The 14,261-nt window shown below is 49.1% G+C and overlaps 5 protein-coding genes across 5 annotated transcripts; 3 read left to right on the top strand and 2 right to left on the bottom strand.

The window, feature by feature from the left end:
• Window positions 1–1,318: 1,318 nt before the first annotated feature.
• On the top strand, window positions 1,319–3,033 carry LACBIDRAFT_330773 (uncharacterized protein; the record flags this gene model as incomplete). The annotated part of the gene is made up of 6 exons (XM_001885127.1): window positions 1,319–1,371; window positions 1,614–1,714; window positions 1,756–1,819; window positions 1,902–2,275; window positions 2,399–2,527; window positions 2,834–3,033. 6 exons carry the CDS (start codon window positions 1,319–1,321, stop codon window positions 3,031–3,033), a joined length of 921 nt encoding a protein of 306 aa, XP_001885162.1.
• Window positions 3,034–3,258: 225 nt separating this feature from the next.
• LACBIDRAFT_295080 (uncharacterized protein) lies at window positions 3,259–4,557 on the bottom strand (the record flags this gene model as incomplete). The annotated part of the gene is made up of 4 exons (XM_001885034.1): window positions 3,259–3,781; window positions 3,837–3,926; window positions 4,033–4,227; window positions 4,279–4,557. The coding sequence occupies 4 exons, from the start codon at window positions 4,555–4,557 to the stop codon at window positions 3,776–3,778; spliced, it is 570 nt and encodes a 189-aa protein (XP_001885069.1). The 3' UTR covers window positions 3,259–3,775.
• A 1,896-nt stretch (window positions 4,558–6,453) lies between these two features.
• On the bottom strand, window positions 6,454–7,732 carry LACBIDRAFT_330771 (uncharacterized protein; the record flags this gene model as incomplete). The annotated part of the gene is made up of 7 exons (XM_001885033.1): window positions 6,454–6,753; window positions 6,814–6,904; window positions 6,964–6,983; window positions 7,042–7,224; window positions 7,254–7,399; window positions 7,452–7,635; window positions 7,682–7,732. 7 exons carry the CDS (start codon window positions 7,730–7,732, stop codon window positions 6,454–6,456), a joined length of 975 nt encoding a protein of 324 aa, XP_001885068.1.
• A 1,062-nt stretch (window positions 7,733–8,794) lies between these two features.
• Window positions 8,795–11,048, top strand: LACBIDRAFT_304813 (MFS polyamine transporter; the record flags this gene model as incomplete). The annotated part of the gene is made up of 12 exons (XM_001885126.1): window positions 8,795–9,012; window positions 9,064–9,250; window positions 9,300–9,369; window positions 9,427–9,518; window positions 9,574–9,720; window positions 9,784–9,847; window positions 9,895–10,009; window positions 10,072–10,184; window positions 10,239–10,525; window positions 10,590–10,680; window positions 10,745–10,883; window positions 10,934–11,048. The coding sequence occupies 12 exons, from the start codon at window positions 8,795–8,797 to the stop codon at window positions 11,046–11,048; spliced, it is 1,638 nt and encodes a 545-aa protein (XP_001885161.1).
• An 861-nt stretch (window positions 11,049–11,909) lies between these two features.
• On the top strand, window positions 11,910–14,108 carry LACBIDRAFT_252635 (MFS polyamine transporter; the record flags this gene model as incomplete). The annotated part of the gene is made up of 12 exons (XM_001885125.1): window positions 11,910–12,082; window positions 12,134–12,320; window positions 12,371–12,440; window positions 12,500–12,591; window positions 12,646–12,792; window positions 12,847–12,910; window positions 12,958–13,072; window positions 13,131–13,243; window positions 13,297–13,583; window positions 13,649–13,739; window positions 13,803–13,941; window positions 13,994–14,108. 12 exons carry the CDS (start codon window positions 11,910–11,912, stop codon window positions 14,106–14,108), a joined length of 1,593 nt encoding a protein of 530 aa, XP_001885160.1.
• Window positions 14,109–14,261: the final 153 nt, after the last annotated feature.

Genomic DNA, 14,261 nt, shown 5'->3' with positions numbered 1-14,261 from the left:
ATTCACTCCCTGTTTCGGTGCCTGTGTGTTGAATATACTGTGATTATCTTCCCCTTTTCTCTACATGAATCAAGCAGGACAATTTATAAATAACTTCCTGTTCACGATCATGGATAAAACCTAGACAATTGAGGGCATAATTTTAAATTTTTTCAAGTTTTCTCTAGCGCCTTCATGATAAAACAAGATTTTATAATATTCTGTGTTTATTCACATTTTTCCCACAGCTTAAACAAGCCCACTCCCCCAGTGTACCCTCAGGGTTTTTTGTCACTGCAAATTGAACATATGCAGGTCAGCAAATTCACGAGGAGAACGGGATTCTTCTTCATGCCAGCTGATTATGTATCCAGAGACTTGAGTTGTCATGGGCAAGGGCTAGAGTGAGGTCGGACGCTGGTTCACTCAAGATCCCTAAGAAAAACTCATCCGTTCTGGGCCAATGTGTGACAAAAAAACCCTGAGGACAACAGAAGCAAACACGAAATTTACGATTCATGTGTGCAAACGGCAGTGAAAGACACTGTACATAACAATAAATTGAATAAAATAATTTTGCCAAGTTACTACGACTTGTGACGTGTTCCAATCAATTTTTCGGACTTGTCCATGAACTTCAACATTGCTTCTCCAAGTCTTAGAGTTCGAGGATGGGACCAGGATGGGAGAGCGTTCTTCAGTTGAAAGAGTCACGTTGATTGTTGAGTTTTGCCCCTCGAACAAATGGGCACGAACTCAGGACCTCCACCAAGGAATTCGTACGTGTCGAGTCAGTGAAAGTTCAACTCCGCCCATTGACCTGCGCGGATTCTCCAGATCACCTTGTGCATAACATCGCAACTTCAAGTTTTACCTTGTTGCACGATTTTCAGAATGCCAATATAGTTACAAAGAATAACACCATTCAAGTTTCCTCCTGACCATCTCCAACACACGTTCTAAATCCGCATGAAGAACACACCAACTGCCTTCAAACAGGAGGCTGGTGAAACCATTCTCCTGCATCCTACTTGTTCTAGGCTCAATCATCCCCACTTTTTTGGTCTCTCGACTTCGTTGATGAATTTCCATTGTTTGACATACGTTCCCATCGACAAATTAGCCCAGAATGTGACGTCTTGCTGAAGGATTTTACCAATCACAGATTCACAATGGTAGACCCCCACCTTGGATTACCTTAGTCAAGGTTAGCACTCCTCATCATCAACCGCATGCTCTTGGTCGTCTTATCTCGTTTCAGCGATTGCGTGGATTGTCACCAGCCGCCCATCCCACCTCCCATAGATATCACCTCCTAGCGTGACATGCTCCCGCCCAGATGGACGTCTACGGCACATGTAAAACTGGTACACGACCTTCGAAGCCGTGGCTGTGAGTGTAATGGTTAACAAGTCTTGCCAAAGTTTTCGGCTACCATTCATCATGGCAAATCACCACATCGTTGAAGGTTCCGTCCGCTCTTGGACAGGGGTTAACCTTCCCGTCGTCATTCATTCATGCCTGCCGTTGTTTTCTAATGCCGTTTTCGTTAGATGATGAATCGGACGCCCACCTTGCTGTCGTTATCGGGCGTGTGAGAGGGTTAACTTCACGCCCAATGTTGCTGTCTGCAGCTCGTCTGTCATTCATGTCTCGTCTAGAAGGCCAGGTGGTGGGGCTCCCGGAATTGACATCTCCCCTCGTCAAAGGGCATTGAATGATTCGGTTCGGCGCCGTGAGCAGTTTGGTTTTCAATAGAGTCTGTGTCGAATCTAGTGGTGGCCCTGACCTATCGTGGTAAGGTGCACAACGCCTCATACCTACGCAAACTGGAACCGAGGTGTGCCCGCCACGTTCGAGGTCATCAGAAACGCATAAAACCAACATGCGTGGCGGCTCCCCGCGAGCGCAGATATCAGCAGAACCCGTTTACCTCGTCATACCAAGCGCTGTGAACGCATTGGTGTCCAAAAGCGGGCCCCGAGCTGCCACATCATTGTTCAGTTCCTCCGGGGTCAGATCTTCGTCACAGGCGATCCATTCCATAGCGACTTCGTCTGGAGGTGTTTCCCCCTCGGGGTCTTCATCCTAGCAAACTACCCTGAGCAGGGATTCAACTACGCCCACTCTTCTGCATGGTATTCCGAATCTGTCGTTGTCGTTCCAACCAATGATTCAATGTGGTTCGAACTGTGGATGACCTTCACGACGTGTCCCGTGCTGTATAGGAGCGGACTTCCTACCATAATCCTCCCAGATTGGATCCAACGTTCTCGATCAGTAAATGGAACCACTTGTATGACTTTCCCTAGGCCGTGCTAGCACTCAAATACCACGCGATCAGATCCTTCGAATCTCCATTTCAAAACGTGAACAGGACTTTGTGAATGGGATCTTCCGCCGATTCGACGTCTCTAAGACCCTCTGCCCCAAGGCAACACAGCTTGTAATCTGGTTTTGTGCGGGCCTTGCTCTAAGTTGCAACCCCACCGGGAGTCCAACAATGCTTTCGCTCTCTACTGTCTACTTTCTTCGGGCCCAAGTTTTCGTGAGTGCCTGTACTCAAATAAGGGCCTCCTCATAACGAGAGGTGTTTGAAGGTTGATACCTTCGTCCAACTGACAAACGTCTCTGGATGGTGACACCTTGCCGAGGGGATTCGACAATCACAATAGTGGGTTTGCCACCCCCGCCAGGTCTCCCGCACCATGACCATGCCCCCTTGTTGTTCATGCAGGCTCTTTGCCTTCCGATGTTACCTCAATTGGAGCCGCGTACATCGCAAGACGCCTACGAAAGACATCTTTCCTCCTAGTTAATCTCTGATACCACAGTTCACTCCGATAGTCCACAGGGCATTGGTGCCCTGTTCTTATCGCAGCCCCAACGATATTTAGGACTGAAACCCCGCAATCGGACATGCTTCTCAAGCTCAAGCCCGAGTATGTCTCAAGCGCCGACATCTATATCACTTGTGCTTGGCCGTATCAATCCCCCGGCATGGATATTCCCCAGCTGCTGCGTGGGACGTGGGTCCAACGTGGGTCCCGCTGATCCATGATCCAACTGAACACGACAGGCACTCGCCCCCCGCCCATCACCACCTCGACTCTTTCTGTTCCAGCACCTGGCGCCTATGACTCAAGTAGCCATTCCCACATAGGCGGAGGTCGCGATATATATATTGAAGCGAAGGGGTGCATAATCTGACTCGGACAACCAACCAGCTCTGAGGTGGCGATGAATAACAACAAGGGTAGGGTACGGGTCGGGGGTGCATTAAGGAAGAAAGGAGCAGCTCGCGGTGTCAAGAAAAGAAGAAAAGACTAATACAAGAACTTGGTAAAAGATAGAAACGATGACCTGACCAATGGGTGGTGAAGAAGGCGCGACCAATAGGATTGGATTGAAACAATGAAAGGTGGGAGGAGGGGAGAAAAGGAGGTACGAAGTACAACATACACGATAATCATCTAAATGACCGTGGAATCACACTACACTTCCTTTGTTTTGTGTTGTACACACACACACACGAGTTCTGGATGAGCCAACGACGAGAAAGCAAGATGGGAAGGAATAATAAAAAGAAACAGCGATAGCACGACAGAGATGGAGAGAGAGGGGGGGCAGGAAGGAGGAAAAGACGTTGGGTTTCGTTTCGGGTTTGAGTGTTGTTCATGACAATAGATAAGGTAGGATCGGGATCGTATGTTGGCTCTTATCGCCATGCATATTATCGGTGTCGCCGAGGTGGTGGGGGTAGCAGACAACGGTGGTGGTGATGGATCTTCTGCACTCAAGCCTAGACGAGAAATCGATCAGCAATGTTCTTAACATCAAAGTTGGACTGGACGAACCTCGACAGCAGCGGCCTCGGCCTCAGCCTCGGGCTCTTCTTCAATAGTTTCGCCAACGGCGGCAGCAGCTGCCGGTTGTTGTGTATCAACCTGTGGACGAGGATGGCATCAGCATCTGGGGGGTCGAAAGGTATGAGGAACCGATGGCGATCTCCATGGACCGACAGGACCAAAAGTTATGGGGAAAGGAACGAACCTTGGATGCAGGCTTCTTGGATCCTGCTCTCGAAGCGGGCTTGGCTGAAGCAGCGCGAGAGGCAGGCTTGACAGAGGCCTTGGACGCAGGCTTGGATGCCTTCGATGCAGGTTTAGCAGCAGCAGCGGTCTTGGACGCAGGCTTAGCAGCAGCAGCAGCCTTGGACGCGGGTTTAGCCTTAGACGCAGGCTTGGCCTAAGAACATTCGTAAGCCAAGCGGGTTGATAAGACCAAACGAAAACGAACCTTCTTTGCTGGGGGTTCGACGGCGTCTGCGCCCTCCTCAGCAGCATCAGCAGCAGCCTCAGGCTCCTCAACTTCTTTGCGTTTCTTCCCTCGAGCAGCCTTGGGTTTCTCAGGCTTGTCGTCCGCGGCGCCCTCAGCGGTCTTCTTCGCCCTAGACTTCGGCGCAGCCTTCTTCACTGGCTCTGACTTTGGTTGATCCTTGATCCTGGTTGAGCGACGAGGCTCTGTAGATGTCTCTGGGGCGCCCTCGGCGGTGCTGGCGGTGGCTTTGCGAGGCATTGCTGGGGATGGACGGGAGCGGGAAGACGATGGGCGGGAAAAAGGGGGAAATAATGAGGGAAAAAGGAGAGACGCGTTTTGACCGTTCCAAATCGAATCAACAACCGTTTGTTGATTAACCAAACAATTTCACATCACGTGTACCGCGTTCATCCACGTGCATGCCACAAATAATTCATCATGCCATGTGCTGTTTCGTTGCCTGATGTGCCTAAGTGGACGCATGGTATGTGTATTTCATGTGGGGGCGATAGGTCGGAGAACACAGACTGAGTAAATTTTTTGAGGCAGTAAAGAGGTGAATAATGCACGCGTCTTGCCTATGGATCTGTAATGTGAACCGAGTGTTACAACAAGCACGTAGAGTTGAGACGCGCCTTTGTCTGATATTCCTTTTGTATAGCGTGTGAACGAGGAAAGAACTTTCCTTACTCCAGTTTGATGGCAGATGGTCCCAAGTTTGCAAGTTGCGCACAGACCATCCATAGCTTGGCGAACAAAACATCAATGTCGCTTCGTCAGAGGCTGACGATCCTCCTCATCTAGCCAGCCGCCCAAACTCGATCGACACGTTGACCTTCCCATGACCAAGCTGTGGAAACAGGGCATCAAAGTACCACATTCCGTCTCTCTTGACCGGAAAATGCAACTTGAGGACTAGAGAATTAAGCTGGTCATTGAATGTGTTTGCCTGGAGCGCTGGCTAAGCCCTTAGGCTAAGCTGGATACAACCCTCCTATCCGGACTGACCCAAAAAACTCATTTGTTGTCCCGGGTTTTGATTCCATAGAGACTGGACTCTGGAGTCGAGTATAAGGCATCACATGCATCACATGCATCGTCAGCTCGCAAAGCCCAGGACATCTCGTCATCGCGTAAAAGAGGTATCACGAACATCCAGCAGGCTCGGCGACTCGGAGTTGCCTATGAAAGAAAAACGCAACCATCTCAAAAGACGGCGGAAGGAGCCTTGGCAGCTCCAGCATAACTTCAGACGCGAGTTGGCCATCTTGGACGCAATACGTTAACAAAGGCGTTTCAGACATTGCAGAAGTTCACGACCTCGGAGGTTCGTCAGGAGGCAAGGGTAATAGGTGTGTGGAATGATATTGGGAGCGTTCAAGTTTGGGTCTGGGAACAGACAAGCGGGGATGTCGAGTTCTTGAAACCTTTGCAGAGCACCTAAATTTAGAAGTCAACCCTTCATCAAGGACCTCAACTCAGCCAACTAATGCAACACCCACGAGGACGCAAACTACGAGTTCAACACCCCACAAAAGCAGAAATAACGGCTATGGGTCGATCATACTCCGCCAGAGAACGTCGGGGGCAATCTTGGAAAAGGGTTTCCACGTCAAAGGTGCTCTTAGAAGGTTCGCTTCTTTTGTTCAAGGTCTGCCACAACATGGTCCTGGGCCGTAGATGACGCGGTGACGTGTAAGTATGTCGGAATGGAGGTTCTGCAGAATTCCACTGACAATCTCCGTATACGAAGAGCCTGTGCTTGGCCATGGTTGGGCATAAGATGGTTGGATGTAAGAGTGCAGTGGGGAAGAATTAATTTGAAGAGACAGCGGCGCGTCCGGATTCAAACCCGGAGTCTTTGGTTCGGCCCTCATTGACAAACAAAAAACTTAAAGAGCGTGAAGGGGGATAAGTACCTTCATATATCGTGAACCAAGGTACGACTTCACATATATCGAAGTCTGTCTACGAGAGACTAATAAGTACCCGCAAAGGTATAGTGATGTCCTTATTAGCATACTTGTCTCAATGGCGGAGGGAATTAACTATTGGCAGGGACGGGCTTGGTGCGTAAGGTTCAAAGCAGTATTGTATTCTGAAGAATTCCCGGATGGTTTACAAGTGATTCCAAAGTGATTCCTACGACAATACTCAAACAGTGATCTCATATCCAGCTGCCTGTAGTTTAGAGATGGCATATTCCAACAACTCGGCAGAGGCGCCATTCGGTTCGAGGGTTGTCCCGTCCTCCATATCTCGGTCGAACTTGTCGATACGTTCAGCAGCTCCTGATAAATGCGCGACCTTGGCGCATGCAGCGTGTATAGCGAGGTAAGTTGGAGATGGAACCGGAAGGTTGACTGTATCTGGCGTGGTGAATGTAACATATTCCGGATAGCCACGTAGGATGGTGGGGTCTGTCGCTTGTAGCGTATATTTGTTCTCTTCATCCTATTAAGTGTCATATACATATTAGTGTAGTAAAACCATCCAAAATTAGATCAGGCGTACTGTTGCAACAAACCAAACCATTAACTCATCGAAATCCGCATGAAATCCAGGGACCAAAGTCATCACGTAACCACGTTTTCCAAACGATGCACTTTGGAACCGTTCAATTCGTCAGGGAGTTTTCCGGGACCAAAGCGAGTCATGACCCACATTGTGGCAGCATGGTCCCGCTATATATGGATACACGGTATGGAGATTTAAGAAAGAAAACTAAATGGGGGAACATACTTTAGCCGAGCCTGGTTCGATGGATGAGTTCGTGGATTCAGCGAATATGTGTGCACACCTCGTCGATTCCCTCCTCAAACTGGTATCCGAACGAACAATGTCGTTCAGCTCTCGAATGTCCCTTACCGAGAGTGAGTCGTATTTCCCAGTCACAACACAGCGATATCCATCACGAATAAAAGCCTGACATGCGTCAATGAGCGAGGATTCACAGAAAGAGAAACATTCTTTTTGGCATCAGCGTGGGATTGAGGAGCCATTAGTACCATGGTTGTCTTGGTCATATCTGCTATCTTATCAAACGAGGGTCGAGATTCATGATTGGAGGGCGTTGGTATGTGGCCTCTGTTGGTTCTAACTGAGTAACCGCGTCAGATGGCATTTTAAATGAGTAGATGTGAGGAACATACACGCCCTAATATAATGATCATAATACATCTTCCCGACATTAAGAAGGGCAAAATCATCCTTGCACGAGGAGATCTCTTCGACGACCGTTTTCAATCCTTGATCTGTCGGAACAAAGTGTATAAGGTAGCCAAGAATTCGAATATTAATCATGCTCTTCCCAACGTCTTCGCCCTTGTCAGCGGCCTGTTGAAGAGACTTCTCGAGTCTTAAGCAGATCATATGCGCTAACGTGCGCGAGATTTCGAAGTCTCTCAGGAACTTTGGTTGGCAGCGAAGTCATGTTTGTGGATTGAGGGAAAAAATCCTGGAAAGTGGGTGGCGTTGGAATGGGAGAGGGTGTTATCAGCAGCTGCTGGCGTTTGCATTCACGGTGATGCTCTTCTCGTTGTTACTGTTCAACCGTTGTATCATCAAATGCTGAGAACCAAACGCGTCAGGTCACATGATAACTGAGTTTAAAAATTTGATTTAGGGCGAGCCGTAAGCTGCCGGACGCGCCGAGAAACTTAAAGGTATCCCGTCGCCTTCTAAATGACACTCCTCCTTTGCGCAGGACGGCCAAGTTCCAATTCTCCCTCTCATAAAGGCGTATAACGTGCTCTTTTCAATCCAAGAGCGGATTCCAAGGAATATGGAGAGAGGTGAGACACGGAACGGATGGTGACTGTTTGGACCCATGTTATATTTTCATGGAGTGAACATACTTACTGATTTTTCATTTTGGCAATGTTTCTGATAATAGTTCATCGAATTTTGAGGGAAAGTTCAGGAGTCACTGCGCCTACAGGTTTTGGCACACGAACTAAACACGACCAATTCATCACGCTAAAAATACTTTCGTCTGTGTCGGGGTGTGCTTCCGTCGGTTGCTGCAATAGGTTAATCTGAGGTGTTGTCCATTCATCCCCGACTGACGCCCCACTGACATGTTGGCTTAGATAAGGTTGGATGAGATATTGATGAATCAAAATCTCGGATATGCTTCCGTTTCATGGAACAGCTGCTTACAGGCATGCACAGCAGGCCCCACATCGAACCCCTTCAACAAGCGAAGCATGAGAAACACATCGAAGGGCTCAAAGACTCATCTTCGAGCATCCCGCTGCTCACCACATGCCGCTGCCACCTCATTTCCGAACTGGTGTCCGACTCGGAAGGCAGGGCCATACCTCTTTGGTTCATACCCTTGGGCGTCAAAATGAGCAGTTGTGAAAATGCTAATGCAAAGCGTGTCATCGCACGGATAGAAAACCGCTTGCATGATATATGTACGGGATATGGACAGACCCCAGTCAAATTCGTTATACCCCACCACCGTTGAAGGTTTCCCCCCGCGAACAACATGTCTGGCCAACTCCCGGTCGCTTCTCCACACTCAACTCGCGATTCATCGGCTTCTATGGCAGAGACCATCAATCCCAACAGCTTCACCGAAGAACATCCAGTTGGCTATTTTAAGAGCGAAGACGAAGAAGCACCGAATCAAGGCGACGATGCTGACTCTGATGATGTGCTTTGGGTAGGTTGGGATGGACCAGATGACCTTGCGGACCCAAAAAAGTGAGTCAATTGCAAAGGCTTCACCCGTCACCGTATTCAACTCTTGGACAGCTGGTCATACAAGAAGAAATGGGCCGCAACACTTGTTGTATCATCATTCACGTTCATCAGTCCCGTTTCCTCGTCCATGGTCGCGCCGGCGACAGAGCAGATAGCGACTCAGTTTGGAATGACGAGCGAGGTGCTCATTGCCATGACGGTGTCTGTTTTTGTTTTGGGATACGCCGTTGGTCCCCTGGTGAGTTCGGATGTCTTTGCGTTTTATATAAGGCTGAGGTCTGTTGGAGTTTCTTGGACCTATGAGCGAAATATACGGCCGTTCTAGAGTGCTTCAACTAGCAAATCTCTTCTTTCTTGGTACGTCACCCCAACGACGAAATACATCTTCAATTTGATCCGATCTTCTTATTGTAGCGTGGAACATTGCGTGTGGATTCGCGCAGAATAAATCTCAACTTATTGCCTTCCGCTTTCTAGCAGGCCTTGGCGGGAGCGCCCCTCTGTCTGTACGTGTCACTGCTTCCTAGCTACGCTCACTTTGCTAACTCTCGTTCTCCACAGGTCGGTGGAGGTGTCCTTGGTGATGTCTGGCGTGCGGAGGAAAGAGGGAGAGCGATCGCTATCTATTCCCTCGCGCCTCTATTAGGACCCGTCGTTGGCCCTGTATGCGGTGGTTGGATCGCGGAACGGTCTACGTGGCGTTGGGTGGTGAGTGCTTCCTGTACTTCCTGTCCTCCCCATTGCTGTATGCTGATGGACTCGTCAATGCAGTTTTGGTCGACAAGTATCGCGGACGTTATTGTCCAAATATCTGGTCTCTTCTTTTTGAAAGAAAGTGCGTTGCTTCCCCTCCTTCAGTTGCGCTATCTTACCCTTTGGTAGCCTACGCTCCATTGCTTCTCGAAAGGAAGGCTAATCGTTTAAGGAAAACAATGGATGCGGAAAAGGGCTCAACTAAGGCGATCAGGACTGTCTTCGATAAGGATAACAACCGAACGTGCGCTGTCAATCATCCACTTTTCGTACCTTGTTTTAGTTATCCTGACCTCCTCCACATAGCTGGCAACACGTGTTCTCGAAAGCCCTCGTCCGACCATTCAAACTTTTTGCAAGCGAGCCAATTATACAGCTTCTTGGACTATACATGGCCTTCATCTACGGCATTTTCTATCGTAAGCCCTCATTCCTCGTTTCTAAAATGCATCTTATAAGTATCCCATGGACAGTCTTCCTCACTACCATGCCTTCCATCTTCGCCAACGTCTATAACGAAGGCCCCGGCATCCAGGGCCTGCACTACATCGCTCTCGGGATCGGCCTCGCAATCTGCTCTCAAATGAATGCCAGATTCATGGACAAAATATATATCTACTTCAAGCGGAAGAATGGGAACGTCGGGGAGCCAGAGTTCAGGCTGCCATCTATGGTCCCTGGGACGATCATGGTGCCAATAGGGCTGTTCCTGTCAGGATGGGCGTCGCAGGCGAAAGTCCATTGGATTGCCACAGACATCGTCAGTCTTCTTAAGCTTAATCCTAGAGTTACTTTTGATTCTGACCGTCCTTTTCACTTTATAGGGCATTGCGTTAGTCGGAGGCGGGATGATCCTCGTGTTCCAATCCATGCAGACATACGTCGTGGACGCGTTCACGCTGCACGCTGCCTCCGGTACGTACCCCGTGTCCACCCTTTTCCTGAGGTTGAATGCTAACGATGCATTTGGGCTTTCCAGCTCTGGCAGCGGTATCATGTTTGCGCGCCCTCGCTGCGTTCGGCTTTCCGCTTTTTGCCACCCCAATGTACAACAAACTAGGCTACGGGAAGGGAGACACCGTCCTCGCATGCGTGTGTATAGCGCTCGGATGTCCCGCGTACGTTTTTTCCTTCCCCTGTGGTGTGAGCCTACTAAGTCTGCTCCTAGACCCTTCTTGTTGTGGAAGTACGGAAAACGGATAAGGATGGGCAGCAAGTACGCGCACAAGTCGCCTCAGCAGCATCATCCAGAGGGGCAAGAAAAACAACCAAAAGCGACTTGAGTGCGCTGTAGACCCTTTTTAAACATGATGCGGGTTTCTGTTTCTGAGACTGTAGCATACTACCCATCGGCATTGAATTTGCATACTAGGTACATTAGCTCATGCATTCCCTTGAGATGGATAATTGGGACATTAATACTAATTCGCATAGTCTGTATATATCAAATTTCCCAATTGAAACTAAGCAAATTGCGGACAAGTACACTTAAAGCCAAAGCATTTCTGCATCTCCTTTCCAAAGCTGTCAAGTTAGTCGATGACGATGGCTAACAGACGAGCATACCCACTGATGGCACCACCAGGCACCACCCCGCCATCTTCTAGCAGACCACTGCATAGGTGGATCTATAGTGATCTATGCCGCATGGATGTGCTTCCGTCGGTATCTTTACCTTGGCTTAGATAAGATTGTGAAAATTTTGTCGATCAAAATCTCGGTTTTACTTCCGTTTCCACATCCACTCTTTTTCATTACAAAACTTTGTAGTGTCAGCGTCCGAAACACATAAAGACTCTTGGTCGCAGCTTTACTTCTTCGACCCACTCTCTGCTCAACACATGACGCTGCCACTTTGCCCAAGCAGCTGGTGTTTCTCACTCGGAAGCCGGGCCATACCTCTACCGGGTTTATACCCTCTTGCCGATTGTGAAGGTTCGGCATCAGTTGTGGAAATACTAATATAAAGCTTGTCATCGCACGGATAGAAAACCGTCAAGATAAATGTAAAGGATGTATAAATTCTTATACCCCACGACGACCGTTGAAAGTGTCGGCCACCGATTCTCGCCTCCTTCGGGAACAACATGTCTAGCGAACTCCCAGTCGCTTCTCCACACTCAAATCGCGATTCATCGGCTTCTATGGCAGAGACCATCAATCCCAACGGCTCCACCAAAGAACCTCCAGTTGGTCATTTCAAGAGCAAAGAAGAAGAAGACGAAGAAGCACCGGATCAAGACGACGATGCTTTTAACTCTGATGATGTCCTATGGGTAGGGTGGGATGGACCGGATGATCCTGCGGATCCAAAAAAGTCAGTATCTTGCAGAGTCTTCACCCATCACCGTATTCAATTCTTGCACAGCTGGTCATACAAAAAGAAATGGGCCGCAACACTGGTTGTATCATCATTCACGTTCATCAGTCCCATTTCCTCTTCCATGGTCGCCCCGGCGACAGAGCAGATCGCGACTCAGTTTGGAATGACGAGCGAGGTACTTATTGCGATGACGGTGTCTGTTTTTGTTTTGGGATACGCCGTTGGTCCCTTGGTGAGTTCGGATGTTTTCGGCGTTTTATATGAAGCTGAGGTCTGTTGAAGTTTCTTGGACCTCTGAGCGAACTGTACGGTCGTTCTAGAGTGCTCCAAGTAGCCAATCTTTTCTTTCTTGGTATGGCTTCCCAACGACGGAAGACGGCTCCAATTTGACGTGATCTTCTTTTATTGTAGCATGGAACATTGGGTGTGGATTCGCGCAAAACAAATCTCAACTTATTGCCTTCCGCTTTCTAGCAGGCCTTGGTGGGAGCGCCCCTCTGGCTGTACGTTCCGGTATATCCTGGCTACTCTCTCTTTGCTGACCTCGTTTCCCACAGGTTGGTGGAGGTGTCCTTGGTGACGTCTGGCGTGCGGAGGAAAGAGGGAGAGCAATCGCTATCTATTCTCTCGCGCCTCTATTAGGACCCGTCGTTGGCCCTGTATGCGGTGGTTGGATCGCGGAACGGTCTACGTGGCGTTGGGTGGTGAGTGCTTCCTGTCCTTCCCATTGCTGTATGCTGATGGACTCATCAATCCAGTTTTGGTCGACAAGTATCGCGGACGTCATTGTCCAAATATCTGGTCTCTTCTTTTTGAAAGAAAGTGCGTTGCTTCCCCTCCTTCTGTTGCGCTATCTTACCATTTGGTAGCCTACGCTCCATTGCTTCTCGAAAGGAAGGCCAATGGTATGAGGAAAACAATGGATGCGGAAAAGGGCTCAACTAAGGTGATCAGGACGGTCTTCGATAAGGATAACAACCGAACGTACGCCTTTCTATTATCCACTTTTCGTACCTTGATTTCGTTCTCCTCTTCCACATAGCTGGCAACACGTGTTCTCGAAAGCCCTCATCCGACCCTTCAAACTTTTTGCAAGCGAGTCAATTATACAGCTTCTTGGACTATACATGGCCTTCATCTACGGCATTTTCTATCGTAAGCTTTATTCCTCGTTTCTGAAACGCATACTTTAAGTATCCCACGGACAGTGTTTCTCACCACCATGCCTGCCATCTTCGCCAACGTCTATCACGAAGGACCCGGCATTCAGGGTCTGCACTACATCGCTCTCGGCCTTGGCCTCACAGTGGCCTCTCAAGTTAATGCACGATACATGGACAGGATTTATATCCACTTCAAGCGGAAGAATGGGAACGTTGGGGAGCCCGAGTTCAGGCTGCCATCTATGGTCCCTGGGACGATCATTTTGCCTATAGGACTGTTCATCTCAGGGTGGGCGTCGCAGGCGAAAGTCCATTGGATTGCCACAGACATTGTCAGTCTTCTTGGCCTTAGTCTTAGAAATCATTTTCGATTCCGACCGTCCTTTTCACTTTACAGGGCATCGCGTTAGTCGGAGGGGGGATGATCCTCGTGTTCCAAGCCATGCAAACATACGTCGTGGATGCGTTCACGCTGCACGCTGCATCCGGTACGTTCCTCGTGTCCACCATTACCTGAGGTTGAATGCTAAAGGCACATTTGGGATTCCTAGCTCTGGCAGCCGTATCATGTTTGCGCTCCCTCGCTGGGTTCGGCTTCCCGCTTTTCGCCACCCCAATGTACAACAAGCTTGGCTACGGAAAGGGAGACACCATCCTCGCATGCGTGTGTATAGCGCTTGGATGCCCCGCGTACGTTTTGCACTTCTTTTTCGGCTTGACCTCCTTCTAACTATACCCCCAGTCCTTTCCTGTTCTGGAAATACGGAAGACGGATAAGGATGAGCAGCAAGTACGCGCACAAGTCGCCGCCGCAGCATCATCCAGAGGGGCAAGAAAAACAACCAAAAACGACTTGAGTGCGCTGTAGGTACTTTTTAAAGCGTAGGTCGACCGCATGGTACGGGTTTTTGAGGCTGTAGCATACGAGCCATCAGATTGGGCTCGGCGTTGAATTAGCACACTAGCTACATTAGCTCATACACACATACCCTCGAGATGGATAATTGGGA

Source organism: Laccaria bicolor, genomic scaffold (genome assembly GCF_000143565.1).
Source record: "Laccaria bicolor S238N-H82 LACBIscaffold_29 genomic scaffold, whole genome shotgun sequence".
Lineage (NCBI taxonomy): Eukaryota > Fungi > Basidiomycota > Agaricomycetes > Agaricales > Hydnangiaceae > Laccaria > Laccaria bicolor.
The sequence above is the reverse complement of the archived record's forward strand: the minus strand, read 5'-3'. Positions and strand labels throughout refer to the sequence as shown.